The 26,194-nt window shown below is 44.9% G+C and overlaps 2 protein-coding genes across 7 annotated transcripts; both read left to right on the plus strand.

Annotated features, from left to right (window-relative positions):
• The first annotated feature begins 6,704 nt into the window (after positions 1-6,704).
• Positions 6,705-12,296, plus strand: fuz (fuzzy planar cell polarity protein). Of its 2 annotated transcripts, none has more exons than XM_027032616.2 (2): positions 6,705-9,352; positions 9,776-12,296. In XM_027032616.2, the coding sequence occupies exon 2, from the start codon at positions 9,784-9,786 to the stop codon at positions 11,077-11,079; it is 1,296 nt and encodes a 431-aa protein (XP_026888417.2). In that variant the 5' UTR covers positions 6,705-9,352; positions 9,776-9,783; the 3' UTR covers positions 11,080-12,296. The 2 variants fall into 2 exon arrangements, with proteins under 2 accessions (XP_026888417.2, XP_035383752.1); XM_035527859.1 differs by having other exon boundaries at positions 6,705-9,219.
• A 517-nt stretch (positions 12,297-12,813) lies between these two features.
• gpt2l (glutamic pyruvate transaminase (alanine aminotransferase) 2, like) lies at positions 12,814-24,428 on the plus strand. Of its 5 annotated transcripts, none has more exons than XM_027032614.2 (12): positions 12,814-13,001; positions 14,258-14,450; positions 19,128-19,217; positions 19,744-19,852; positions 19,991-20,124; positions 20,775-21,018; positions 21,426-21,505; positions 21,630-21,766; positions 22,248-22,422; positions 23,375-23,530; positions 23,652-23,764; positions 23,891-24,428. In XM_027032614.2, exons 2-12 carry the CDS (start codon positions 14,310-14,312, stop codon positions 23,979-23,981), a joined length of 1,470 nt encoding a protein of 489 aa, XP_026888415.1. In that variant the 5' UTR covers positions 12,814-13,001; positions 14,258-14,309; the 3' UTR covers positions 23,982-24,428. The 5 variants fall into 5 exon arrangements, with proteins under 5 accessions (XP_026888415.1, XP_026888413.1, XP_026888414.1 ...); XM_027032612.2 differs by lacking the exon at positions 12,814-13,001 and adding an exon at positions 13,516-13,781; XM_027032613.2 differs by lacking the exon at positions 12,814-13,001 and adding an exon at positions 13,516-13,781 and having other exon boundaries at positions 14,261-14,450.
• The last annotated feature ends 1,766 nt before the right edge of the window (positions 24,429-26,194 follow it).

Below are 26,194 nucleotides of genomic sequence, written 5' to 3' on the forward strand. Positions count from 1 at the left end.
CCTTCGAACACTCTTGAGCGGCGACGGGACCGACGGGCCTCGGGCTGCACGCTGCTCTCGCAAACCTACGCTGTCATACTCCGATGGCTAGTTGTGTTGCACCGCGTTCATCGGGTGTCCCATCTGAGTCCTTTTTGTATTCTGTACCTGAACTGTTCTCATCTCCTTTCTCAGGCTGAGCTCTGTAAAAAGCATATCACTGCTGAGGAATGTCAATAAACAATCACTTTGTAATGCACCAGCTGGTGAAACCTTTTGTCAAACGTTCCCCCATTTTGCATGGGCGGGGCTTTCGCGCTATCATGATAACATAAGCTGTTCGCATATCTAAAATATAGTCGTCGTCTTAGCATATGTTCATAGTCATGATATCTTACATCTGCATAGCATATGGTTGAGAGTTTTGTAATAGTAAAAAAGAGTGCATCACTGATCTCTATTAACCAGGCAGGAATTGGACTTGGAGATATTTTTACCATACATGTGAGAACTGTAACTAACATTATTTAATAAAAACAAAGTTGTAATTTTAGTGGTGTTTAGGACGAACCCATTTCTGATCAGGAGAGTTCAAAGATGACGACACAAAGTGGGGGTATTTGGTTGCCAACTGAGCTGTTGGCTTAAGCAGGTCAATGACTTGTACAGCGTTTACCAGGAGGTCCTGAGTTTGGCCGAATGTAGAAAAAGGGACCAGGTGGCCTTTGTGGCTGAAAGGCTGAAAGCCTGGAAGCACAAAACTCCAAATGGCTTTAAGAAAAAAGACATACACCAGTTTCTGAAGTTCAGTGATCACAAGAACCCTCCCATTTTTACAATGCGTGCAGAATCAGACTTTTTCCTGGTTATGCAAGGGATAAATCTGCATATCATTTGCATTCTCCACTCTTATAGGCCTGTGCTTGCAAGCAATGCAAGAAAATGCTAATTGTTATACACAGTTTTGTGGTGAACTGAAGCAAACGAGTAGACATTCTCAGCTTTATGGTAGACCTGTAGTACCAAAACATTTTAATGTAATTTTTATTTATTTATTTATTTATATGCATCAGTTGTACATGTGTAGGTCTAGGCACCAAATTTGATGTGCGCAGACTCCAAATATTGAAATATGAAAGTATGGAAAATATGTCCTATGTGCATAGAAGGGACAAGTGAATGTGGACATTTTAATTGGATTTCACTACAGGGTATGTCAAGGTATGTAGCTGTATGTGAACAGTAAGTACCGCTCTGTTTGGTTTATGACCTTTGGCTTCAGATCCAAACGAAAAGGAAGTAGTGGTGATTACATCAGACATTACAGTCATAGATGGCATGCTGAAAACAGCAGTGGTGATAGATGTGGCAGTCCTAAGTGATGGAAAGAACAGGAAAACAGAAATAGGATCTAGGAAATAGGAAACACAGAATGAGGAGGGTTAACACCAACACTTCCCAATGGTGAATATATATAAAAACCCTGTCTCACTCCAACTTCCTTAGATGTGTATTTTGAATACATTTATATGTTTTATATATGTATAATATGTAGAATAGAGTTTAATATATATATTGCCTTGCAAAAGTATTTTTTTCATCAGGTTAAACTGGATTACAAACGACACTTTCATACACTTTATTCTACCGTTTGCTTAATCACTGTGCTATGGATGCTTCAAGTTTAAACAGATGAGTTGGCTTACAGTTGGCAGTTCTACCAGTAAATCATTTTTAAAAATTCACCTTTTCTGGATAAAAGACTCAGTTAATTGGTCAGACTGTGAATCTGAAGGAAAGTTGTGAAAGAAGGGGACTTATAACACAGAGACGCTGAGAGTACAGTTGCTGAGACTGGAGAAAAGGGGCTCTGTAATGAATGGCTGCCCTCCTGGTGTCCCTCTTTCTGTAGTTTCCCTTTGCGTCTCTGCTCTATTCCTTGGTTTCGTTTTCGCCGCCCCTCGTCTGCTCCTTCGTTCCGGTCCATGTTTTGGTTATCCCTGTTCCAATGTTCACCTGAGTCTGTTTAGTGCATGATTGTTTTGGTTTTTTGTACCCTGTGTTTGCTCTTCTCCTTCGTTAGTTTTAGTAAGTCATGTTCCCTTTGTCATGTCTGTTACGCTCCCTGTACTGTTGTCACCATTGCTTAGTTTGTGTATCATTTTGTCTCAGTGTTTTCTCCTCACCTCTGTTTGCTATAACCTCAGCGTTTGTAATTCCCGTGTTAATAAACCGCCCCTGCACATGCATTCAGCCTCGCGCTTGTTCCCATAGGAATCGTTACAGAATAATCGGAATAAACTAAGAGAATGCAGCGGGAGGGCTTCGGTCCGTCGCATCAGGCTCCATCCTCTTCGGTTCAGCAACCCTCATGCCACACAGCGAGGGACACTAGGTAGCTCCCCGTGGCAGAATTGAATTATATCGAGACTCTGCTCTCCACGCTCAAGGATGGGAAGCCCCTGGTATTGCCCTCACTTATGGCGACTCCGAGTGAGTATAATGGGGAGGACGAGTCGGTGGGGAGATTTATTATGCAGTGCCGCATCTATCTCCAGTACCTGACCTGCCCTCAAACCCCCTGAACTAATGCTGTTCATTAAGACCTTTCTTCAGGGTAAAGCACTGGAGTGGGTGGAGTTAATATTCCTGCACAGAGCTCAGGAGGCTGGAACTGTGGAAGGTTTCTTCAGGCTTTTAACAGCACAGTTTGCTACAACCCCACCAAACCTGCCTTCTTTAGCTACTTGCCTCTCAGCCGCCATGTCAGTTCCTGGCTCGAGAGACGCTGTTCCTTCTGAGCCTGCTCCAGTTCCCGGCACGAGAGACGCCGCCCGTCATGAGCCTGTTTCCGGCACGAGAGATGATGCCTAGCCCGATCCAGTTCCTGTTCCCGGTGCGGATGATGCCGCCTGGCCGGATCCAGCTCCCGGCGCAAGAAATGCCTCCCGTCCCAACCAAGTCCCAGTCCCCGGTGCGAGAGACACCGTTTGTCCTGAGCCTGTTCCCAGCCTAGTGGTGGCCTCCTGGCCTATCCTCGCCACCCAAGAGGTCTCTCAATCTGTTCTTGTTTCCTGTGTTAGATCTATGCCTGTAGGTGTACCCCTGGATCTCCCTGCAGCGCAACTGACCACCATAGCCAAGCTTCCAGACCCTGCAGCGCCGCTGAGCAGCGCACCCCCGTCTTTGGGCCTCCAGACCCCCCGCCGTGGACCGGCGCAGCCTCCTGGACCCGTCACTGACTGGCGCAGCCACACCTCCTGGACCCGCCGCTGCTGAACGCCGCAGCCGTGCCTCCGGACCTCCCGGACTCACCGCTGAACGCCGCGGCCACACCTCCGGACCTCCCGGACTCGCCGCTGAATGACACGGCCATGCCTGTTACCCTGTCATGTAGCATTAATATTTTCTTACCCGTCCCAGTGCCTGCTACGTACCTTGTTCCTGTTCCTGTGTCTGTTCTACTGAGCATACTTACCTCGGCCTTTGCCTCTGCTCCTGTCTCTGTTCCCACAACTGTGTCCTCTACCAGCTTGCCTCCTCTCCTCTCCTAACTCCTGCCTCCTGTTCTGGCCACTTTGTAAAACATTCACCGTTTTGTTGTTCAACCACTTCTGTGCAGCTTCAGCCTCGTGCTTTGGATTATTGCCCTGCTGAAAGCTGACATTTCTCCCAAACATTAGTTCTGAAGTAGACTGAAGCAGGTTGTCTTGCGTCGTTGTGCTCCATCCAGCCGTTCTTCAGTTTTAACAAGATGCCCAGTCCCCACTAAGGAAAAGCATCTCTTGTACATGATGCCATGATGCAGTCGCACCTGTATTTCACTTCTGGGATGCATTTGCAGAAATTGTTTGTTGCTAGGCTTGCACCATACATAGCATTTTGAATTTTGGCCTAAAAAAAAATATATTTTTTAAAATAAATTTCTCCCATCTGACCACAAAACCTTATCTTACATTTTACTTTGTTCAAGCTGATGCTTTCTGGCAAACTCCTGATGAGCTTTGATGAGTCCCCCCCCCCCCCCCTTTCAGTAATGGCTTCTAGTTTCCCTCCCATAGAGGCCAGATGAATGCAGAACTCTTGGTATCATTGGCTGGTGCCTGTAACGATTCCTATGGGAACAAGCGCGAGGCTGAATGCACGTGCAGGGGCGGTTTATTAACACGGGAATTACAAACGCTGAGGTTATAGCAAACAGAGGCGAGGAGAAAACACTGAGGCAAAATGATACACAAACTAAGCAATGGTGACAACAGTACAGGGAGCATAACAGACATGACAAAGGGAACATGACTTACTAAAACTAACGAAGGAGAAGAGCAAACACAGGGTACAAAAAACCAAAACAATCATGCACTAAACAGACTCAGGTGAACATTGGAACAGGGAGAACCAAAACATGGACCGGAACAAAGGAGCAGACGAGGGGTGGCAAAAACGAAACCAAGGAACAGAGCAGAGACGCAAAGGAAAGCAGACATGACCGGGAAACTACAGAAATAGGGACGCCAGGAGGGCAGCCATTCCTTACAGAACCCCCCCACTAAAGCGTGCAACACCGGGGCACGCAAAACGAAACACAGAACTGGGACAAGCCATTGACAAAGACAGAACGGGCAAGGCAAGGAGCCGGGACAGGAACCGGGCTAGACGCAGGAACAGACAGGAGTTCAGGTTAGACAGATGATGCAGAGGGCTACACGAAGAGACAAGGCCAAAGGGAGGAGCCAGGGAAGACAAGACAGGACTGGAAGCGGACGGGAAAACTGGAGCGAACAAAGAAGGGACAGGTCCAGGACCTCAGACAGGCTCTGAATGGGTACAGGAGTCCAGGCAGATGGAGGGATGGAAGAAGGCCGGGGAAAGGGAGTGGGACCGGTGATGCGGCCAGAACAGGAGGCAGGAGTTAGGAGAGGAGAGGAGGCAAGCTGGTAGAGGACACAGTTGTGGGAACAGAGACAGGAGCAGAGGCAAAGGCCGAGGTAAGTATGCTCAGTAGAACAGACACAGGAACAGGAACAAGGTACGTAGCAGGCACTGGGACGGGTAAGAAAATATTAATGCCACATGACAGGGTAACAGGCATGGCCGTGTCATTCAGCGGCGAGTCCGGGAGGTCTGGAGGTGTGGTTCACTGTGTCAAAGCCTGCTGATAGGTCTAGAAGAATCAAAACAGATGACTGTTTGGAAGCTTCAGTGACATGAAGTTTCTCAGTCACTGCTATGAGTGCCGTTTCTGTAGACTGTTCCGGTTTGTAGCCAGACTGATTGGGTCATGCAGCTGGTTCTGGGTGAGAAAAAGAGACAATTGATTATAAACTGCTCATTCGTTTTTGAGAGGAAAGAGAGAAGTGATACCAGTCTGTAGTTGGTAACACTGGAACTGTCAAGTGTGGCCTTCTTGAGGATTGGTACCACCCTGGCAGTTTTGAATGTAGTAGGCACTACATTCAAAGATAGAAGATAAGGAGTTGTTGATGATGACAGAGCTGAAAGGAAGCAGATCTCTTGCGATTGTCTGGAACAGAGCAGAAGGAATTGGATCCAGCGGACATGTAGTCGGCTTGCTGGAAGTCAGTAGTTGAAGAATTTCATCTGTGGAGAGAAGAGAAAAAGAAGTCAGAGAGTTGGATGTTGGGGAATGCACGTTGGTTGGAGGAGTGGGAACAGAGGAAAAGGGCTGGCGTGGGAACAGAGGAAAAGGACTGGCGAGGAAACAGTGGGAACAGAGGAAAAGGACAGGCGAGGAAACAGTGGGAACAGAGGAAAAGGACAGGCGAGGAAACAGTGGGAACAGAGGAAAAGGACAGGCGAGGAAACAGTGGGAACAGAGGAAAAGGACAGGCGAGGAAACAGTGGGAACAGAGGAAAAGGACTGGCGAGGAAACAGTGGGAACAGAGGAAAAGGACAGGCGAGGAAACAGTGGGAACAGAGGAAAAGGACAGGCGAGGAAACAGTGGGAACAGAGGAAAAGGACAGGCGAGGAAACAGTGGGAACAGAGGAAAAGGACAGGCGAGGAAACAGTGGGAACAGAGGAAAAGGACTGGCGAGGAAACAGTGGGAACAGAGGAAAAGGACAGGCGAGGAAACAGTGGGAACAGAGGAAAAGGACAGGCGAAAGCCATGATCACAGCAACAATATGTTTTATGATTTTGGTTCATGGACCAGATGTTCTCTGATCTCAGCTAGTTTCAAGATGAAATAAAGAGTCTACAGTTAGATCCCATCAAGAACAAATAAAAATTCACTCACATGTGAATTATTAATATGTATTAATAATTTGTTTCATTAACAAGGTTTAATTCATTCATATTAGTATCTGGTCTGGTGACTGGTCTGCACAGACAGTTATGAGGTAAAATAATTTTGAATATGTGATTTATTTTTACTGACACAAGGTATTAATGTTAATGTTAAAATGAAACAGTTATTTGTATGAAATAAAGTTTGCTTTGATTTTCATCCGAGGCAGTGGAAGATTCCAACAATTACAAATTGTAATCATAGCAGTGTCTTGTGACTGATGTGATTCTTGAAAAAGTGCTGATCTTTGTTCAGGCATTGCAGACTCCCACCTCTGGTAACTTTCCACATTGCCAGAATTCCTGCATACATCAGAAAGTCTGGTAATAGAGACCAAAAAAGAATGCGCAGGCAGAGAAAATGTTTTATCAGTGAAAGTAACAGTGATTATTTTAATTTATTATTACCGTATTTTTTAAAAAAGCTAACAAATACAAATTAAAATGTTTAATATTTAACTATGGTGTGCATCACTGCAACAAATTTTAAGTTTTAAATACAAAAAAACTGGAAATTGAGTTGAAAATGGGCATTGACATCATCTTCATTGTCACGATGTGAAGGTGAAGCAAAAAGGCAGGATGCAAGTGCAAAATCAAGTTTAGTGCATTAACAAAACTGAGCTTAACAAGAAGGCCTCTGGGAAGTCACAGGCATCTGGGCAGTCACAGACGTCTGGGGAGTCACAGGCCTCTTGAGAGTTACAGGGCTCTTGGGAATCACAGGTGTCTGTATAGTCACAGGGCTCTTGGGAGCAAACAAATCTCAAGAGATGAGTGACAGGCCTCTGTAAAATGGCTGGGTGCAGAGGGTGCAGATAGACTAATATTTGCTGCTGGACTGATATGGGTAGCTATATCAGGGAGTGCAGCTGGATTAGCCTGTGCATCTGTATCAGTTAGGCTTGTGTTTACAACCTTGGTTTGAACATTTTCAACATGAGTGTTGAGTGTGCAGCAGAGCCTGAGCATGCAGCAGGATGTGAGCGTGATGCTTGATAACACTCTGCAGCTTGGTTAGGGTGTGAAGCCTCATTTCCCTTTGCAAACTGCACTATAGGCATGAATTAGATGATCGCTGGGAGCTAGATTGGAACCAGAAACAACGCTAGAGTCGGGAGGAAGTCTAAAACTGGGAGCAGGGCTAAAACAGAGCAAAACTGGAGCCCAGGGCTGAACTGGAATTGGGGCAGGCTGACGAGACCCTCGGGAGCATAGCAGGCTGGTAAGGTGGCCTCTGGATCCTAACAGGCCTGCTGGATTGCACGTGGAGCCGACCTGTCCAGCGGAGCAGCTTCCTGTGCAGACTGGCGAGACGGCCTCTGGGACGGGATGCGTTAGCCGCAGGTGCAGCTCATAATGAGAGATCAACGAGAAGCTCAGTAAAGAATCTTTGCTTCTGTATTTAGGGGTTTTCTCAGCTTTTCGCTTCGCCTTCCTGTCAGCTTCGTTGCTTTGGTTTTGTTTTGCACCCTGCTTTCCCACCTCGCCTTCACATTGTGACCCTCATTAACCCGTGACTGCCATCAAGATTATACTTTCAGGGACTCTGACCCTGCAACTCTTCTCTGCTTGTGTGTGACATGCCTCTGTACGCTGTTCCTTCTGTATTGGTTCTGGGTTAGAATATGGTTTATATATATATATATATCATAATACAGCATCTTTTAGTTTTCTAAGAAATGTCTTATTTAATACACCTTGTTGAGACACACACGATGTCTGTGTACACAGCTGATACATATTAATTATGTTGTGCATCCTGAGGCCTTTATAGTTGTAATGATAGTGAATGTAGTGAAATGCAGACATGATACGGAGGTAAAACTGGACTGAATTTCAGCCAAATGTTATTTATATGATCTATTAAGACATTTGGACATGATACAGGATGCAAAAGGTCATTTTAAATTGTCTTAATTGGCACTAGATTTTGAATGTGTTAAGTAATGGCAATATAATTCCTTTCAATGAAATAATTCAATAATTCCTTTCAATCTTGGTTCAGGTTAAATGTAACAAGGAGAAGGTCATTAGTGCCATACTCTTAAAAAAGGCCTGTTCCAGTAAATGCAATGTTAGCTGAGATCAGCCAGGAAAATTAGGAGGAGTTTGAGCAAATAGACCACAAAATTAAAAAGCGAGGGGAGGAAAAGGACATAAAACATAACAAAAAGGCCAGCAACCAGACAAAGAGCAAACCTACACAGATGACAAATAAAAGTGATGGTACAAGCTAGAGAGGTATAATGGAAGACCAACCAACCAAGTTGGTCAGAGCAACCAACTTGAAAAAGGGTCCCATACAACACAGCGCAGAGTTCCATCTAACCAGGGAGCCCCTGGTGCTGACAGAAGTGTGAATGAAGCAGAGTTCTTCAGAGGTCGATATTCCAAGCAGGTCCACGGAGCATTTAGAATGTGGAGAGAGATGAATGCCTCCAAGTGGAATACTAGCAAGAGGGCACACCTTGCTAGAGGGGTTCTCTGATCATCATTTTGCCATGGTTGTTTTTGGCATGAGTTGAGCACAGAACAACCAACAATAAAAAAAAGAAGATATTCCTGCAATAAACACCACAACATGCAGCCTACCTTTTATACCATTCAAACGTTATTAGGGACAACATGAACGACCGACAATAATGGCAAACCTCTCATCTCACAGTAGGTGGCAGTGTGGAAGTTATTTAACTCGCCCAAACCTTACGCGTGACTAGATCCGAAAGAAGAGGCTTTCTAAGCGGAGTGTTTTCGGAAGTTGCTGTGGCGACGTGATGTGTCGTTAAAGACAGGTTAGCTAGCTAAGCTAAGCTTCTGAGAAGCGTGAAACGCTAGCTAGTTACACTATCTAGACAGCTAATTTAGTAACCAAATTTACTGCACACGTTCCCGCTTGGACCTAAAGCCAATCTGAATTCGTGCAGTTTAGGTTAGTAAACGTTATGCTTTTAGTTTACATTACCCTAAGAGGTTGATGATGCATTCGTACTAAGCTAGCTAAGACTCGCTATCTAAAGTGGCTATCTAACTCTTCTTCACTTAACTCTCCAGGCTGGCTATAGGTACGTTAGGATTTACCTTTCTATGATTTACAAGAAATTAACTTTCACCTCATCTTCATAACTTTTAAAGTACAAGTAGTTAAACTAGCTAGTTAGCTAACGCTAGCTAGTTAGTTAGACATTAAAGCTGTTTTCTTTAGAATAGCATTCTGCGTTTCATGTTGTGAGAGGGTAACGTTGGCTAGCTAGCAAGCAAACTAAACGTCTTTGCTTTGACATTAAAGACTTATTTTGTTATTCCCCATCTCACCGACCCCTTCTTCTTATGTATACATTTCTCACTATAATGATGGGACAGTTTTGTTGACACCATACTGTAAAGAAGGCCTATCCCTGTCACAACTTTAAACGTAATTTCGACAAATTAACATATTCATGATGTTCTGTTCTTGTGTTCTCTGTGCCTCTGTCCTCGATGGCTAGAATGCAGAATGCTCCCGTCAGAGACTGTCCAGCTTCTGTGTCTCACCGCATCCAGCGGCGTCCCGCTCTTCTCTCGCGGCTCCTGTAAGCAGCTCCCCTTCTCTGTCATCGGCTCTCTGAATGGGGTCCACATGTTTGGGGCTGGGCAGGGTGCCCTGCTGTCCAGCTGCGAGACAGAGCGAGACAGCCGAGTGGCCTGGAGGGTCTTCCAGGACAGCCTGATGCTCATCGCTGTGAGCGGCACTGCGGGCGCCTCTAGCGAGCTGCACCTGCGCCGTCTGCTGGAGAACGCCTGGAACTGCATGGTGCTGGTGCTCGGTCAGGACGAGCTGGCCAACGTGCGCAACGTGGAGCGGCTGAAGAGGGAGTTGCGATCGTGCTACCGCCTAATCGACAGGCTCCTTGAGCGTGGAGGCAAGGACCAGGGCTTCATGGGCGACCTGACACACTGCGCCGACTGCCTGCTCCCCTCGCAGCCTGGGATTCTCCAAGAGACATTGGACTCCTTCACACGCGCTGCCGACAGTGAATTTGGCTGCTTGCTTGTGCGCGGCCGGTTAGCCCTGGCTACTGACAAGTGGTGGCGCCTCGCTCCTCAAGAGGTCGTGCTGCTGTCTGCCCTGGTGAATTCACTCTCTGGGACGACTTCCTGTGACTACCCCGTCTTCCTGCCTCAAGGCAGCCCCACAGTTGCCCACAGGCTGCTCTGCTTCCAGCTGCTCCCTGGGGTGGTGGCGTGTGTTCTGTGCGGGCCTAGCCCCTCCTTGCAGCGGGCGGAGAGCGAGCTGGTGGGCCGTTTTTGGTCCCCCGTGGTGGAGGCTCTGCGTGTCTGCCTGGAGCAGGCCGAGCGCTCCACCCTGCCTCCGTCTGTCCGCCTCCGCTGGGATGTCGAAGCCCTGTTGATTATCAACCGCGAGTCACGCCGCGCTGTTGCGGTGTGCCCGCATGCTCGTGGCCACACCCCCTCTGAGGTGCCACCCCTCTCCTCACCAGCTCACCGGTGGGAGCTTCTGCGTGCCTTCTACACCTTCGCGGTGACTCGGTATTTTACCTCAGAGGAGCCTGTCGCCTTGCCCACGTCACCTCCCTCTGCGACTGCAGAACGACTCCACGAGGAGTTCTCCTTGGGCTTTACTCACCTCCCTGTGCAGTGTTACCTGGTGACTGATGACTGTAAGTGTTATGGCCTGCAGACTCCTCAGCACCAGCTCTTCCTCCTCACTGACCTCTCCGTCCCCACCTTCGCCCTGCGCACTGTCGCCACACACACTCTCAACGCCATCTCTACGCCAACCGGCTTCTAGGGTGTGGAAGAAATGTGCTTGTTGGTATTCAGATGGTTTCAGATAGTAGGCTGTGGAAGGGTAAGACATGCACACATTATTATCGTGTGTACTGCATGTTCGCTTCAAATCATCTCCTACAGTTGCAGTTTTGAGAAAATTGAAAAAATTTGAAAAAATGTCAAAGGCCTGCTGACCTTCATATAAGCATTACTGTGTGCCTTTTTGAAACACATCATTGACTGTTTTTTATACAGCAGCTGAGTAAAGGTTATTTATTCTGTGACTACTATTCTATACCACTCGTAATTTGACTCCTGTCAAAGGTTTTTTTGGCACTTGTTTTGTTTACTGTAAGTATGCGAATTGAATACCATTATTGGAAATGTTTACCAGTTTGACTCTTCCAATCACAAACATACAGAGTGTTTTGTCTAAACTACTGATGGTCACCGATGCATGTAAAAGACAGGCACAATGTAAATTTAATACAAAGGTATCTTTACAGTATGTCACATTTGGAAGTGTGTTATGAGTAGGTTTGAATGTGTGTGTGTGTGTGTGTGTGTGTGTGTGTGTGTGTGTGTGTGTGTGTGTGTGTGTATATAAGGGTACGTGTATTTGTCCTGAACTGTCATGGTACACAGACTCTAGTTCGATGCATTCAGTTGTAAAGAGAGTACATGGTAGCCTATGTATAAAGATCGATAAATGTGAGTTCCACCCGATAGCTTAAGCTGTTAGAAAGTTAGCATCAGCTTAAGCTCATTGGCATATGAGTCACACTTTGGCAAATGCAAATGACACCTGCTTCTTTCAAGTCACTTCTTACAATTTCTGTCGGTACAGAGGTTGGAAAATGTAGTGTTAGGAGTCTTGCCAAATTATGCTTATTGGTATAGCACAGCGCATTTGCCCAGACAGGAGACTGAACTCTGGTACCCCCACAGGAGTGGCAATGTCATTACTCACTACACTGCCAGCAAACCAATCACTGGAGCTAGACCAAAAAACCCCAAGCCAAAACCCAGGACTCGAACTCCTTCTCCTTCTTATCATCCCTACATAAAAATATGACCTTGGTAAGAGTGTATGTTCACCGTTTACGTTTGACATTTTACTGTTTAATACACTGCAAGCTGCATCATCTACCTCAGGGGCGACAACATGACATTAGGTGGAATAAACTAACTTTCATGTCTGTGCAAAATAAATAAAAAGAAACCTAGGCTTAAGCATTTGGAGGTTTGTTGTTTTTTTCCACTCTTGTACCGAACTCATGATGTCCAAACTGGTGTGAACCGAGCCGTGACTTCTGTGTACTGTGACATTGTGTGTGTGGGGGTGGGGCTGGGGGGGGGGGGGGTTGATGATACATTTATTATGATTGTTTTCATATCACTAAATTGCAGTTGTCCTAAAAAGTGAATTTGAATCTGTTATGTGGATATAACAATCACATTTTCCTGTAGCAACAAAAATGTTCTTCTGAAGTACGCTTATGTATACATTTATTGTAATATTGACAAATATTATGTAGTTACCAGTGAAACAATAATATATTTATATACACTATATTTATGCACATAGAGTGATGGATAAATAGATAGATAGAGAGATAGATAGATATTAGAAATTGTAGTGAAGTACACAAAGCTTCCAGAGAAACGGGATGTTTCAATTAATTATTAAATTGTTCCTTGTACTGCAAAAAAAACTGATTAGCCAGCTTCTTTGGAGAGTATGGGCTGACAGGCACGTTCTGTACACATCATAAAGGGAATGTCGTAAGGTGCCTAACACTTCAGCTAACATGACATAGCATGTGTAATTACAAAAGTTATAGTGTCCAGATTTTCAAAGAGTATGTATTATGTGTATAAAAAATAATTGTAATTATTGGATGTATTAATTTTTGACTACGTTGTTTTAATAGACTTGTGGTAAGTTAGTGAATAAAGCGAACGTCCTTTTACCTTCAGATTTGATATTGAGCAATAATAGAAAAGCAAATTGCTCAACTACCTCGTCGAGATTTTGAAACAGACTTTAGAGTGAAATAAAATTGTAGAGTGCATGCAATATATAATCAGATCATAAAGATGTTCATTTAAAATATTACATTGGTACTGGAAGAACTCGACTCAATGTTTTATAATTTTAGTCTGATTTTTAGTCTGAATTGGTTTCATTCTGTAGGTGCAGTAATTGAAAAATTGGCTTAATTTATGACGGGGTATTGCCTGCTTATGACAGAGAACTGGATTTTCCTCTTGAAAACTCCGCAGTTTCAGTCTGTAAAATAAAATGTTGATAGGTATAAATGTGTGTATCTAACTTAGAAACTAGTGTTGTAGCTTTGTTGTCCTTATACTAATCGAAATGTATATTAATAAGTAGCCTATGTATGTGCCTTCAGAATGTATTTGTTTGTTATTAACGGAGGTCGACGGTTATTAACGGAGGTCGACGGTTTGTCCTACGAATCGTTTGTGAGCGATCCCATAGACACGGTTCACGTTATCTTCTCCGTCCAGGCTGTCAGTAAGGGAGGAGCCCTTTATTCATTCTGCTAGGAGCTAACAGCTCGAATTCTCCTCCTTGAGTTTCCGTGAAGTTTCGCGGGAAGAGAAGTTTAACGCTGGTTACTTTCCGAAACGGACCCGCATAGGCTTGTCGCTGGTGGCTGTTGTCTAGGAAACCGGAGGCTTCGAAAACTTTTGGTACGTTAAACTTGGTGGGGGTTGTTGATACAAACTCGCGTCGGCTATAAAAAGCAAGAGGCATTCATAAAAAGTAAAGAACAGTGCCCAGTAGTCCACGGCAAGGAGGCTGTCTGGGCTACGACTAGAAATCTGATGAAATCTTGTTGGCTTTTAGGTTATCTGTTGCATGGGTCAAAGGTCTACTGCTTTTTCATCTCATAATGTCCATCTGTGTATTGTAGCCTCGCGGAACACGAACGGAGGGTGTAGGTTGTCTACATTTTGGGAATTAAAGCTTTACAATTAGGACATTTAGAAGTTTAATACCAGCACTGCTAGCGCTTTGCGAGCTTGACAACTAGGCGCGCACAAATGCTCCCGTGTAAAACCGTGCTTTCTTGGACACGAGGGACGGGGAACCGGTGTGACATTGCCCGACTCCGAAAATGCGGCGTCTGCTACGTGCCGAATCTTTCTCCCGTCTCGTTCCCTAGCAGGACTCTCTCTAACCTCGCCACGGCCCACAGCGGACTCGCACGTCGAGAAATGGCCGAGAACGAAGCGCTGTCCCGGCGGCAGAAGGTGCTGACCATTGACACCATGAACGCCAACATCAAGAAGGTCGAGTACGCTGTCCGCGGACCTATTGTACAGCGCGCCGTGCAGATCGAAAAAGAGCTGAAGGAGGTATGGTAACTACCTGATGGAATAGTTCATTAATTGTTGCCTTGAAATAATAACAAAAACCTGAAATTATTAGGGTTATGATGTTATTTTTTTTCAGGTAAATTACGTGTCGGCAAAATATTCTAAAATGCACCCAAGACATTAGTTCAAGGTTGTGTATTTTTATGGTGCAAAAGGAACAAACTGGAATTGGTACTCTTCCAGCTACAAGTGTAAAATGCTGAACTGTGTTGCAGCAGTCCATTTTCCATTATATTACAAATGTTAATCAACTAGCACAAAAACGTTTATACAAAGTATGCACTGAGTGGATGTCCACCCAAGCAGAACAACTGTCCAGCTATCCTGAGCAGAGCCCTCCCATGGGGACTCTGGGAATTAATTGTGAAGATTGGCTTGGGACCTCAGTGCTTAGGAAGCTCTCCACCAACTAGCCAGGGCGACTGCATGCTCGTGACCTCCACCGAGTGCATAGGTCCGTGCGGTGCGGTGACCCCATGGCAGTTGCAACTCCCTGTACCTGCACCACCTGAGCAGACTCGGAGGGACGCGGAGGTGCTCTCACTCGTCCTCTTGAATGACTCAGGACCTGTTCTAGGAGTCCTGTAGCCCAGGCAGTTCCACCGGTGCCGTCAGTGCAGGTTGGTGCACAGTTGCTGTTGGTACCTCCTCATGTCCCCAGTGAGCTCTTCAAAGGCGTGATGCCATAAATCATTTGGAACATTTTGTAATGTTGTTGTAGCGCCATTTTGTCACCAGCGCGTCTTCAGTTCTGGACACGTTTTGCTGTTTTGTTGCTGTTAACTGGAGCAGTTCTGCTGTTTGCTGCAGGTGGGACACCGGGGTTGTTGGCTTAAGAATGCAGTCCGAGGTGAACATGGTTGGCATGAACATAGCTGGGGTTGTGGGAGCTGTTCCTACACGTTGGGTCATGTGATCATGGCCGGTGCTGGGTTCCAGAGTAAAGGCATGCTGTAGTCTGGTTGCTGATCTAACGCTGTGCTGTGTTTGTGTTTCTGGCTACCTCGCGAGTCCTATTTAATTCAGTCTGAATATCAGTCACACGCTTTGATTATTTCCAGCAGAGGTTAATGTCATGTGATTAACAGCATCACCATAAGAAATCCAAGATTAGTTCTTTTTTTACCTGTCTTCTTCTTCTTCTTCTTCTTCACTATTACAGAATGTGGACCTTGGCCAGTTACTGAGGTGTCGCTGTTGCTTGGGGAAGAAGCTAGTTTACCATTCTCTGGTCTGCTGACACACCCAAATGTCAAAGTCTTCCAGTCAATCATTCCTGGAGGCTATTGCTCAACAGAATGGGCTATTTGCTTTAATATGTCCTGGTTGATATTTGATTGTCAGTGGACCTGGATTAAAATGGCTCATTTGGCATGGGGTAGAGTGCATGAGTGAGACATTCAGTTGAGCAAACAACTGACGACGTGCTGGCTATTCTGATGGCACAGAAAATCGCAACGTGAAAACAGGCTCCTGTAGCTACAGAGAGCGAGACCTTTCCCCTCTGAAGTCCACTCTACCCCAGAGATTCAGTTCGCCCGCTAACCACACGCTGATGTACGTTATTAGAGATTGCCACATCTAGGCCCGTAGAGGTCAAACTACTGCTCAGTCAAGGAGACAAAGTCACGGTGCAGCAGTTCCGATAGCTAGATCTATCATACAGCTTGTGAGATTTAGCTGAATAGACAAGATGAAGCACAGGATTACATATCCTTCTAAACTTGATTGTATGCAACTGGTATTGTGTGCAGTAAACCTTTATAGTCCTGTACAGTGATGCTCCACCAATATTGCACGAGTGTACACACATACGTGCACATGGGCACGCACACACACACACACACACACACACACACACACACACACACACACACACACATGTGTATGTATTTTAAAGACCTGAAAGCGTTGTTATGGTTGCTTTTGGTGAAGTGTACTTATCTGGGAGGTCCGGACCCTGATCTGAAAAGATCACCATGGGAACAAGCAGCTTTGCTGTTTGCCCAGGCACTCTGTAAATTGGAGGCTGTGTTGGAGCAGAGTGCAGCATGTGAGAGGCAGGCTGTGCTGTAAAACTGTGCTGCAGATTCACTGAGAGATCTGAAAGGGTGTTAGGTGTTAGGTTGACTTGGCATAAAAACAAAAAGCACAGTTTTATCGTGGCTCTTGGAAGCTTAGTAGGTTTCTGGTTTCAGGTTATAAATCCAGTTGTTCAAGTAAGATAATTTAAACCTTTCTAGGAAGAGGTGATAAAAATTTGCCTCAGGTAATAGCATAGAGAATGCTTTTTTTTTTTTCATTAAAACATTTTTTCATTTTTTCACAAAGGTTTTTGCACAACAAAGGTTACCTTCCCCTATCTTCATAGGAATTCACTCTCTTTCTCCCTCTCTCTCTCCTCCTTTGTCCCTAAGTCTGCATATCTATTCATGGCTCACAATCTAATCATAGTACTTAGTAATACACTCTGTTAAATGGAACAAAGGATTCTTTATCAATTTTGCTTCATCTAGTATAGCACCAGTACAACCAGTTTGTTTAATATTGGGTTTTCTTTTGCCACAATGCAAGTCAGGATTTTTATAGTCGTTAAGAAATTGCTTAAACTGCTATTTTACCCCTTTTAGAGCAGCAGTTAAATCTATAACTCCCTCCTTGTTTGGCTAGTTTACATCCACTCTGAGAACAACTATTTTTTATAGTACTGACTGTTTCATCTACGATTATTACTATTTTTAACTACATATTATTAGTAAAGTGTAATTATAATCTAGTATTATTATAAAGCTAATATTTGCCATCACTCCTAAACAGCCATTAGACTGAGCTACCTCCATGGTGACAGTAAAATCTCTGTACAATTTCACCTAAGGTTGGTTTACCAAACCCTATAAATCTTGTTAATAGGCCTCAGCTATCTGATTAAGTGCCGGGCTAAATGTGATTGTTTAATGTAACAGACTAACAAGTGTATTGTGCTAAATTTGTAAACTTGAATTTGTAATTGCCAGCACAAGATAAAATGACAGTGAGGTAATGTAGATATAACTGTATTCACTAGTTTCACTTTATATTAGTGCACACAGCCTGGGACCACTTTCAGGACATTGTATGCTATTGCGAGACTGCAGAAGTCCACCTGAGAAAATAATAGAACTTGTTTTCGAAAAGCTGACCAATCCCTTGCATGTAACCTCTAACCGAGCAACTCTGCATGATTATGTCCCTACCAAATCCTGTTTCCAGTTTAAAAAAAGGGCCTCCCTCAGATTGAACGTAATTGGAGATTATGGTGTACCTAGGGGTGTTTCTCTTACTGCCCCACCTGATTGGCTGGTGCTGAGAGGCATCCCTTCCTTTAAGCCAATAAGAGGGGAGGAGGGGGGGGGGGTCCCCTAATGGAATGTTATTTATTCAGCTGAGGTTTCAGTGAATACACATGGCAGCCCCTCTTATTGGGCAGCCCAGCACTACTGCCCACAGGGAGACCTCTATAGCCTGTTGGGCTCATCAGCTGGTCCTGTACACACAACCTGCTGTTGTTTTTTAAATGCAGCTGGCGCTAATGGACAGCCATATCAGACAGCAGAGGGTCCAGAGGAACCAAAGGGTCCCGAATCTGCACGTAACTGCACGCATAGGATTATTGACATTTTCTTCCTGTTTACGATCAGGGAGGTTTAACTTAAAAAAAAAAATTGAGTTAAGAAAAAGGTAGTTTGGAAACTGGAAACAAAACCAATGCAGTGTTCTGGATGCAATCTATAATGCTACATTAAAAATAATCTAAAGAAAATATGAATGGGAACAAATATAGGCTTTATTCTACTTTCTAGTCGTCAAAATATAGAGATATGGGAGCGTTGGTCACAAGTGATATTACAAAACTCTGGATGTAGGCTTTAGTGTGTGGGGGTGATTGTTAGTGTGCCACATTTTGTCACATTTAAGCATCTCAGCATTCTGGAACTGAAACATCCCTTTGTTGTGATATGTCAGCACCTAGCTTCAGAACTGGCCCTGTCATTTTCCTCAGTGGCCTCCACTTTCGCAGAAGCTTCTGCTTCTTTATATACTTCGATCTGTTTAGACTCTGAACACTTACATTTTTTTTTAACACACACATTTGTGGAGAACAGAGTTCTTAAATCAATATATACTGGAGCAGTAATTGCCAACCCCATCCTTGGGGGACACTCATAACAGTCTACAAAATTTATCTAAGCTGGCGACACAACTGTACCAGGTATTCCGTGCGCTTCATTGCTTGGTTCAGAGGTGGTGTGGGATCCAGAATGACACAGAACGCTTTCCCATACCGCTGAGTTTCAGTGAAAGCAAGGATTCATTGTTGCAGTGCATCGGTTCCGCGTGTTTCAGGAGCGAAAGGGGAGCCGGCGTGTGAAATCGAGAGCTCGTTGAGAACACGTCAACTCTTCGAGTGAAAGAGTAAACACGGTGCGGTGGGGGTTGCCGAAACGGCGTTCCGTGCTGGCTGTTTGCTTGGCTCCAGCCGTGTGCGCAAGGGGCGCATTGCATGCTAGGAAGATCAACATTTTACAACAAGCCAATGCAAATATAAATCCTTGTGGAAAACAAATCGCTTCAATTAACCGAGAGTGACTGTTGACTGTGACTCATTTCATTTCACAGGGAGTGAAGAAGCCCTTTAATGAAGTCATCAAGGCCAACATTGGGGATGCCCATGCCATGGGTCAGAGGCCTGTGACCTTCTTCAGACAGGTAACCATCTCATCATACGCGGCTCCTACAACTCCACTTCAAAGCGGCAATTGCCTGGAATTCCGCATTTTGTCTAAATGCAGTTCCTTTTACTAACCACATAAACTGGAGCCTCGGGCCATTGCAAACATCTTTAATGGGCAGTACAAGTCTGGTAGCTTTATGATTTTTTTTTTTTTTAAATCTGTAAAGATCAGATGAAATGGCTCGTGATTAATATTTGCATACAGCTGCTGCACCGGGCACCTGCATTTGTGTTTGGGTGCATTTCTTTTGATGAATACAGAGGCAAGGCCAGAAATTCCAGCTCGAAGCTATGTTTGCATTAAAACATAGGGAGGTAGTTTGAAAGTGATCTTTTTTTCCTAGCTCCAGAAGCCTGCAGGACGAGCCTATGGAGCACGAGGATGAGCGTGCCCTCATCCCGCTGTAACTCGTCACCTTTTTCCATTTTGTTTGACGTGGCTCAGCTGGTTGTAAGGAGTATTTTTCATTCTATATCTTAACCTATGCCCTTCTCTGCCAGGTCTTGGCACTATGTTCTTATCCGGAGCTGCTTGACGATGACAAGTTTCCAGAGGACACCAAGTACCGTGCGCAGCGCATTCTGAAGGCTTGTGGCGGGAGCAGTATAGGTGTGTGTGTGTGTGTTTGTTGTGACATTGTGGGGACAGCAGAATTGGAAGCATGCTTCACGTTTGGTTAGAAATAGAACACCTGACCTTCACGTTTTCTGATCTTGTCATTGTCGTCGTTGTTGTTGTTTTTTTTAGGTGCATACACAGCTAGTCAGGGCATAGAATGTGTGCGACAGGACGTCTCTCGCTACATCGAACGTCGGGATGGCGGTGTACCATGTGACCCAGACAACATCTACTTGACCACGGGGGCTAGTGACGGCATTGTGGTGGGTCTCCAGAATCTCAGACAGACGAATGCGGAATGAGTTGCGCACTCCATTTCCAGCCATTATATTCTACTCAACAGAGGGGTTCTACTTCACAGCCATATCGCAGCTGTATTTTTTGACAGCAACAATGTAAACTATCTAATCATTCCAAACAAAATGCATCATTTACTCTTTTAGCAGTCATTTAGAAGTAACTGCACAAAATATGACATAACTGGCAAATTACTGTATTCTGAGGCAAATTAGTGTGTTTGCCACCCACATCTTATGAAAACAGCTTTCCACTGTAGTCTGTCCTTTTCCAGTCCAGGAAAGGTGAAAGGGGAGTGTTCATAGAACAAAAAGAACGTGTTGAGCAAGTTCACCAAATACTATATTTGTTTAGTAAGTTTGTCTAGGATAAGGGGCTATGGCTAGTTTGGAGTGCATACTAGGAACTGACTGGAACTTTCTCTCTTTCTACGTCTTTCTTTTTTTTGTTTCTGTCTGTCTTTCTCTCTGTTCTGTTTTTCTGTCTCTTTGTCCCTGTCTTCATCTTTTTCTCTCTGCCCTCCAATGCTTTCTTTATCTATTTTCTTCCTTCTCCACTCTTTTTTTTGGTCATCCTTCTCTCTCTCTCTCTCTCTCTCTCTCTCTCTCTTTCTCAGACCATGCTGAAGTTGCTCACCGCAGGCGAGGGTCGTACCCGTACAGGGGTGATGATCCCCATTCCCCAGTACCCCCTCTACTCCGCCGCCATAGCCGAGCTGGGAGCCGTGCAGCTCAACTACTACCTGGATGAGGATAAGTGCTGGGGTCTGGACATCAGCGAGCTGCAGCGCTCTCTACAGGCGGCCAGCAAGCACTGCAACCCAAGAGTCCTCTGCATCATCAACCCTGGCAACCCCACAGGTGTCTAAGAAAACCGCTGATGGAACTAGCCCTTTTCATGACCCCACCGTTACCCTGAGAATGACCCAAGCTAAAGCTGTGTGTTTAGGAAGGGAAATCAATTTGCCCTCCAATTTCTAAGCTCTCCTTAACGTTCTACCACCATCAAAACAAAACAAGAAAACCTGCCATCTTAGAATAGGGTCACCTGCTGACGCAAACCAAAGCAACCCACCCAACAGTGCAGTCTGAGCCGACGATCACGGCTGAATCCAAAGTCCTTTTTCATAAAACGAAAGCTTGCTAGCGTTTAACACCCGGACATGAACACTGTATATCTTGTGACATGACATATTAATATCTAGAATAAATGTGTCTATATTACGCTGTATGTGTCTGTAGTTCTGAGCCTTTCCAATGCTGTACAGGCCAGGTCCAGAGCAGAGAACGCATCGAGGACGTGATTCGATTCGCTGCCAAGGAGCGCCTCTTCCTCATGGCTGATGAGGTAATGTGATATTTTCAACAGAATTCCGTCATTTGCTTTAGCTTCCCTCAGCCCAGGGTTTTTTTTTTCGTTGTAGTCATTGTTGTTGTTGTTTTTCACACCTCTCCCTTTCTATACCCTGCAGGTATATCAGGACAACGTGTACGCAGAGGGCTGCAAGTTCTACTCTTTTAAAAAGGTGTTATATGAGATGGGTCCTGAATACTTCAACACGGTGGAGCTGGCATCATTCCATTCCACCTCCAAGTGCTACATGGGAGAGTGAGTACATGTTTTTTTTTTTTTTTTCGAGAGACATTAGTCAGCACAGCAGGGCCACTGACTAATTCCTGAAGAACCTTCATAAAAGGAAACGAAACTCAGTCAACAAATTCACTTCAGCCTTTAAGCAGGGTAGAGAAAGTTCCGGAGCAGTTTCCCCAGCGAGGATAAGCTTGTGGACTCATAATGGTCAGTGGGCATCAGGAATGTAACAGAATCCTTGAGTTGGCCTGCAACTCCAATCTGGGTCTGAAAAAAACACTTAGGTACCAGTAATTTGGAATCAGATATAGCCAGTCATTGTTAAGGAATTCTTCCCAACACAGTCCTGTATTTTCCCATATTTTTAAGCTAACAATATGATGCTGACCTAATTCATTCTTCTTCCCATTCACACACACACACACACACACACACACACACACACACACACACACACACACACACACACACACACACACACACACACATGCTGTGTCAGGTGTGGCATGCGAGGAGGCTATATGGAGGTGATAAACATGGACTCCGAGGTGAAGGCTCAGCTCACCAAGTTGGTGTCGGTGCGTCTGTGCCCGCCCGTGCCCGGGCAGGCTCTCATGGCCCTGGTGACCAACTCACCCCAGCCTGGAGAGCCATCCCACGCCCAGTTCCTTAAGGTACGCCCCTCCTTCTCACCTCACAAGTCCTCAAAACCATCTTTGATGCTGATGGGGAATCGAGGGCCACATGCAAGCAGGAAACGGGTCAGTACCTGCCTGACGACAGCAAAATAAAGTTAATCTCACACATCAGTCGCAAATGATAGCAGGCGTCAGTAAAGTCAGGATGCCTGCGCCCCTGGTCTTCCCTCTGCAACACAACAAAGACATTAGCCTTTATTCTCACCGAAGAGCAATGCTGCAGTACAGTAGCTCTGCTTGCAGGACGCGTTTTTGGCAGGTGGGGGCAGGCGTTAGCAGCGGCAGGCCAGAAGGTAACGCTAGGCCCAACGGGACCCTCAGGGATGGCCGCCCCTCATACTCACTTTGATTTGAAGGAGTCAGCTTGTGTTTCACAGCAGCTGTGCTCCTGTTTCACAGCCATCACTCACCACAGCCTTCGTTGTTGTCAGGATGACAGAGACACTCTCACAGCCCTTTCATAGACTGTCACTGCTCACAGAGACGGGACGAGCTGTATATTTTCACTGCATTCGTTGTCACACAGGTAGTCCCAGTGGGCATATAAGTTGCATTATGCATATCTATTTCCATGCAACCAAACAGGTTGGATAATAAATTCATGCTCAGAATAGACGTGCGATATTGGTCTGGAGTTTATACAGCGATGTGGGTTAGTGAAAGTTCTTTGGTCCGCTTAAAAATAAATAGCCTGGGAACTAGCACATGCACCGGATTGCATGGTAAAGGTACAGGTGAATGTACAAGCTGGAATCCAATTTCCAAAAGGAACTGTTTTGCTGTCGTTGTAGATCAATGTGTCTTGCCCTGCGCTAACGTTGTTTGGGTCTTCACTGAAGTACACTGGCTTTTCAAGTGACAGGCTTCATCGACTATGTCAGCACCCTTCAGCCCCGCTCTGCCTCCGTCCTCTGACCGTTTCCTGCAGGAGCGGACGGCCACACTGGGCGACCTGGCGCAGAAGGCCAAGCTGACGGAGGAGATCCTGAACACGGTGCCAGGGATCAGGTGCAACCCGGTGCAGGGGGCCATGTACTCTTTCCCCCAGATCACCCTGCCTGAGCGCGCCATACGAGAGGCCAAGGTTTGAGTCTGCCTCACCTACCATCTGCTAACTGCGACTTGACGTTGATTGATGGGTTACATACTGTTTGTGTGTGTGTGTGTGTGTGTGTGTGTGTGTGTGTGTGTGTGCGCGAGTGCAGGAAAAGGGTCAAGCACCAGATATGTTCTACTGTATGAAGCTCCTAGAGGAGACAGGCATCTGTTTGGTCCCTGGCAGTGGCTTCGGTCAAAAGGAGGGAACCTATCACTTCCGGTACGTTTTTGACTCAATGACTCTGCATACAGAGTCAGTCCCTATAGGATAGTACAATGCCTGTAATTTTAACCACATTAAACACTCACCATTTCTTCTTTTCTTCTCATCCTCTATATTTTTAAGGATGACCATCCTACCACCTGCTGATAAACTTAAGATTTTGCTCAGCAAAGTAAAGGAATTCCATCAGCGGTTTACAAAGTGTTACTCCTAGCTTCGCCACTTTCCCCTCACGGTCGATCAAGCAAACATGCTAGAATCTTTTTCTGACTTTGGGCTTTATCCATAATCAATCAGAACCAGACAAATGGGTTGCTGAACTACATTCCATTTCATGAAATAGTTTGTACCATATTCTGAGTTATTGTTACTGAAGAGACATTTAAACAATAAGGGTGAGATTGTTAGCAAATAAATTACTTTTTAAAGGACTAACATGAAATAATATATGGCAGTGGGTATATGTGTGTGTGTGTGTGTGTGTGAGAGAGAGAGAGAGAGAGAGAGAGAGAGAGAGAGAGAGAGAGAGAGAGAGAGAGAGAGAGATTGCATTTGCTGGTTGACCCATAAAAAAGTAATTACCTTAGGACAAAGCAGTATTTGCAGTGCATACAGAGCAAGACATTCTAAATGATAATAAAGAATGCGATGTTTAATATTATGTTTATATATGTTTGAATGATTTTTAGGTCATAATACAGAAAATTACTTTGTGATGTCTACATTGTTGTTTATAAGGACGTTTCTTCTTTGAATGCAACAAAAGCTTCTAACCACAAGGGGGCACCATTGCCATGAAAGAGTCATAATGTTTTTGATGTGAAAGGTTCCCACTTGACTATCTGAATTTTTAAGTGGTTGCAATTTTGTGCAACTTTCACACAACACACACACACACACACACACACACACACACACACACACACACACACACACACACACATACACACACACACACACAGAGTCTCTCTTTCTCCCCATTACCTTTATCTGAATGGTAAAAGAAGTGAATGACTTGTATTTTATTAATCTAAGAACATAATTCTGTATGCTAATAAACATGAGTCACTAGAATATTAACACTAGAAACACCACAGGCCAATTTACCTCTATGGTTCCTGCCTCTTGAAACATTAGATGCTCTGGATTGTTTGCAATCAGGGGAGCAAAATGCTAGGATTTGTGTCAAACAATCCAATCACTTAATACAAATGAGTCAAAAGAGTCCCTTAACTCTCTCATGAATAGCATCCAGGTCTTGTGTTTCGTAAAAGCTTCTACAGTGACATGTGCGCTTACTTTGGAATGTCGGATACCTTTATTGTCACTTTACAGCACGTCTTTTCGAGTTTTAAATCGACGGAGGTTATCCGCTTCTTGCTCTACGACCTCCGTCAGATCGAATTACCCGCGACGCGACTGAATCGTCTCCTTAATTAAGCCGCGACTCTTCCATTCCACCCGTTGCTTCTCGGCATCGGCGCACAAAGCGGCGAACGAACACCCGAAGCCCTCCTTCCTTCTCCGCCCGTTTTAACGAGGAGCGACGGCGGAGGCGGAGATCTCGTCTCTGTTACGCCGATCTCCTGGCACTCCGCTTTTGCTCTAATCACTTCGATTTTCCGCGTAGCGCTTGCGAGACGAGACTGAAGATTTGTAGAGCAAATGTAGCATAAACGCAGGAATGACAAATCACCTAAAATGCCAACGTTCAGCGTGTAGTCTGCTGTAATCAGAGTGTAACTGCATTGTCAAAAACCAGGTTTAAGTTCTCGACAAATGCTGTCACGGATGGGTCTGATTTTAAAAAAAATAACCTGACCGCCACCTTTACAACTGCTGAACCCACAGTTGAGAGCGAATGCTCAATATTGTGAAGCATTATACTGTGATTTCATACAGTATTAACCCAGACGTATGTTCACTCACTGAACACTTCATGGACCCAAATACTGCACAGATCACTATAAAAGAAGTGAAATCATTTTGCAATAGACTTTCGTTAAAGTTTAAAGAAAGGAATAAGGACCTGTTCGTTTTGTCTCAGTAAATCAAGGCTGCTTTTTGATCGATTCCAGCTTTTGTGAAGTTGATATATGTGTAGCCATGAAGGAGGTTATGTTCATTTTTCTGACGTGTGACGTGCAAGTGGGCATCTCACTATGATCATGACTACACAGGAACCCCGGAGTCATTTCCTGTTTTCTACTGCTACAATATTTTAAAAATATGGACTCCAACAAATAGATATTTTTTATTCAGATGTTCTTTTTATCTTCTATCGTTCGGTTTCCTTTCTCCCATGCCATTCTCTCGGGAAGCCGTCTACAATTACAAGACAATTAAGCCCCGGGTTTGACAGCCTGCCGCCATTACAAACATGAGCGTTTAACCAGTAGGCAGGGAGAGTCTGAATGCCAATCAGTG

The sequence above is a fragment of the Electrophorus electricus genome, chromosome 7 (assembly GCF_013358815.1).
Source record: "Electrophorus electricus isolate fEleEle1 chromosome 7, fEleEle1.pri, whole genome shotgun sequence".
NCBI classification, from domain to species: Eukaryota; Metazoa; Chordata; class Actinopteri; order Gymnotiformes; family Gymnotidae; genus Electrophorus; species Electrophorus electricus.

Coding starts and splice junctions, on each gene's coding strand:
- gpt2l (XM_027032611.2), top strand. CDS start 14,136: ATGCTCCCGTGTAAAACCGTGCTTTCTTGGACACGAGGGACGGGGAAC. Junction 20,125..20,774: donor GGGCTAGTGACGGCATTGTG/GTGGGTCTCCAG, acceptor TCTCTTTCTCAG/ACCATGCTGAAGTTGCTCAC. Junction 21,506..21,629: donor TCTTCCTCATGGCTGATGAG/GTAATGTGATAT, acceptor TATACCCTGCAG/GTATATCAGGACAACGTGTA.
- fuz (XM_027032616.2), top strand. CDS start 9,784: ATGCTCCCGTCAGAGACTGTCCAGCTTCTGTGTCTCACCGCATCCAGC.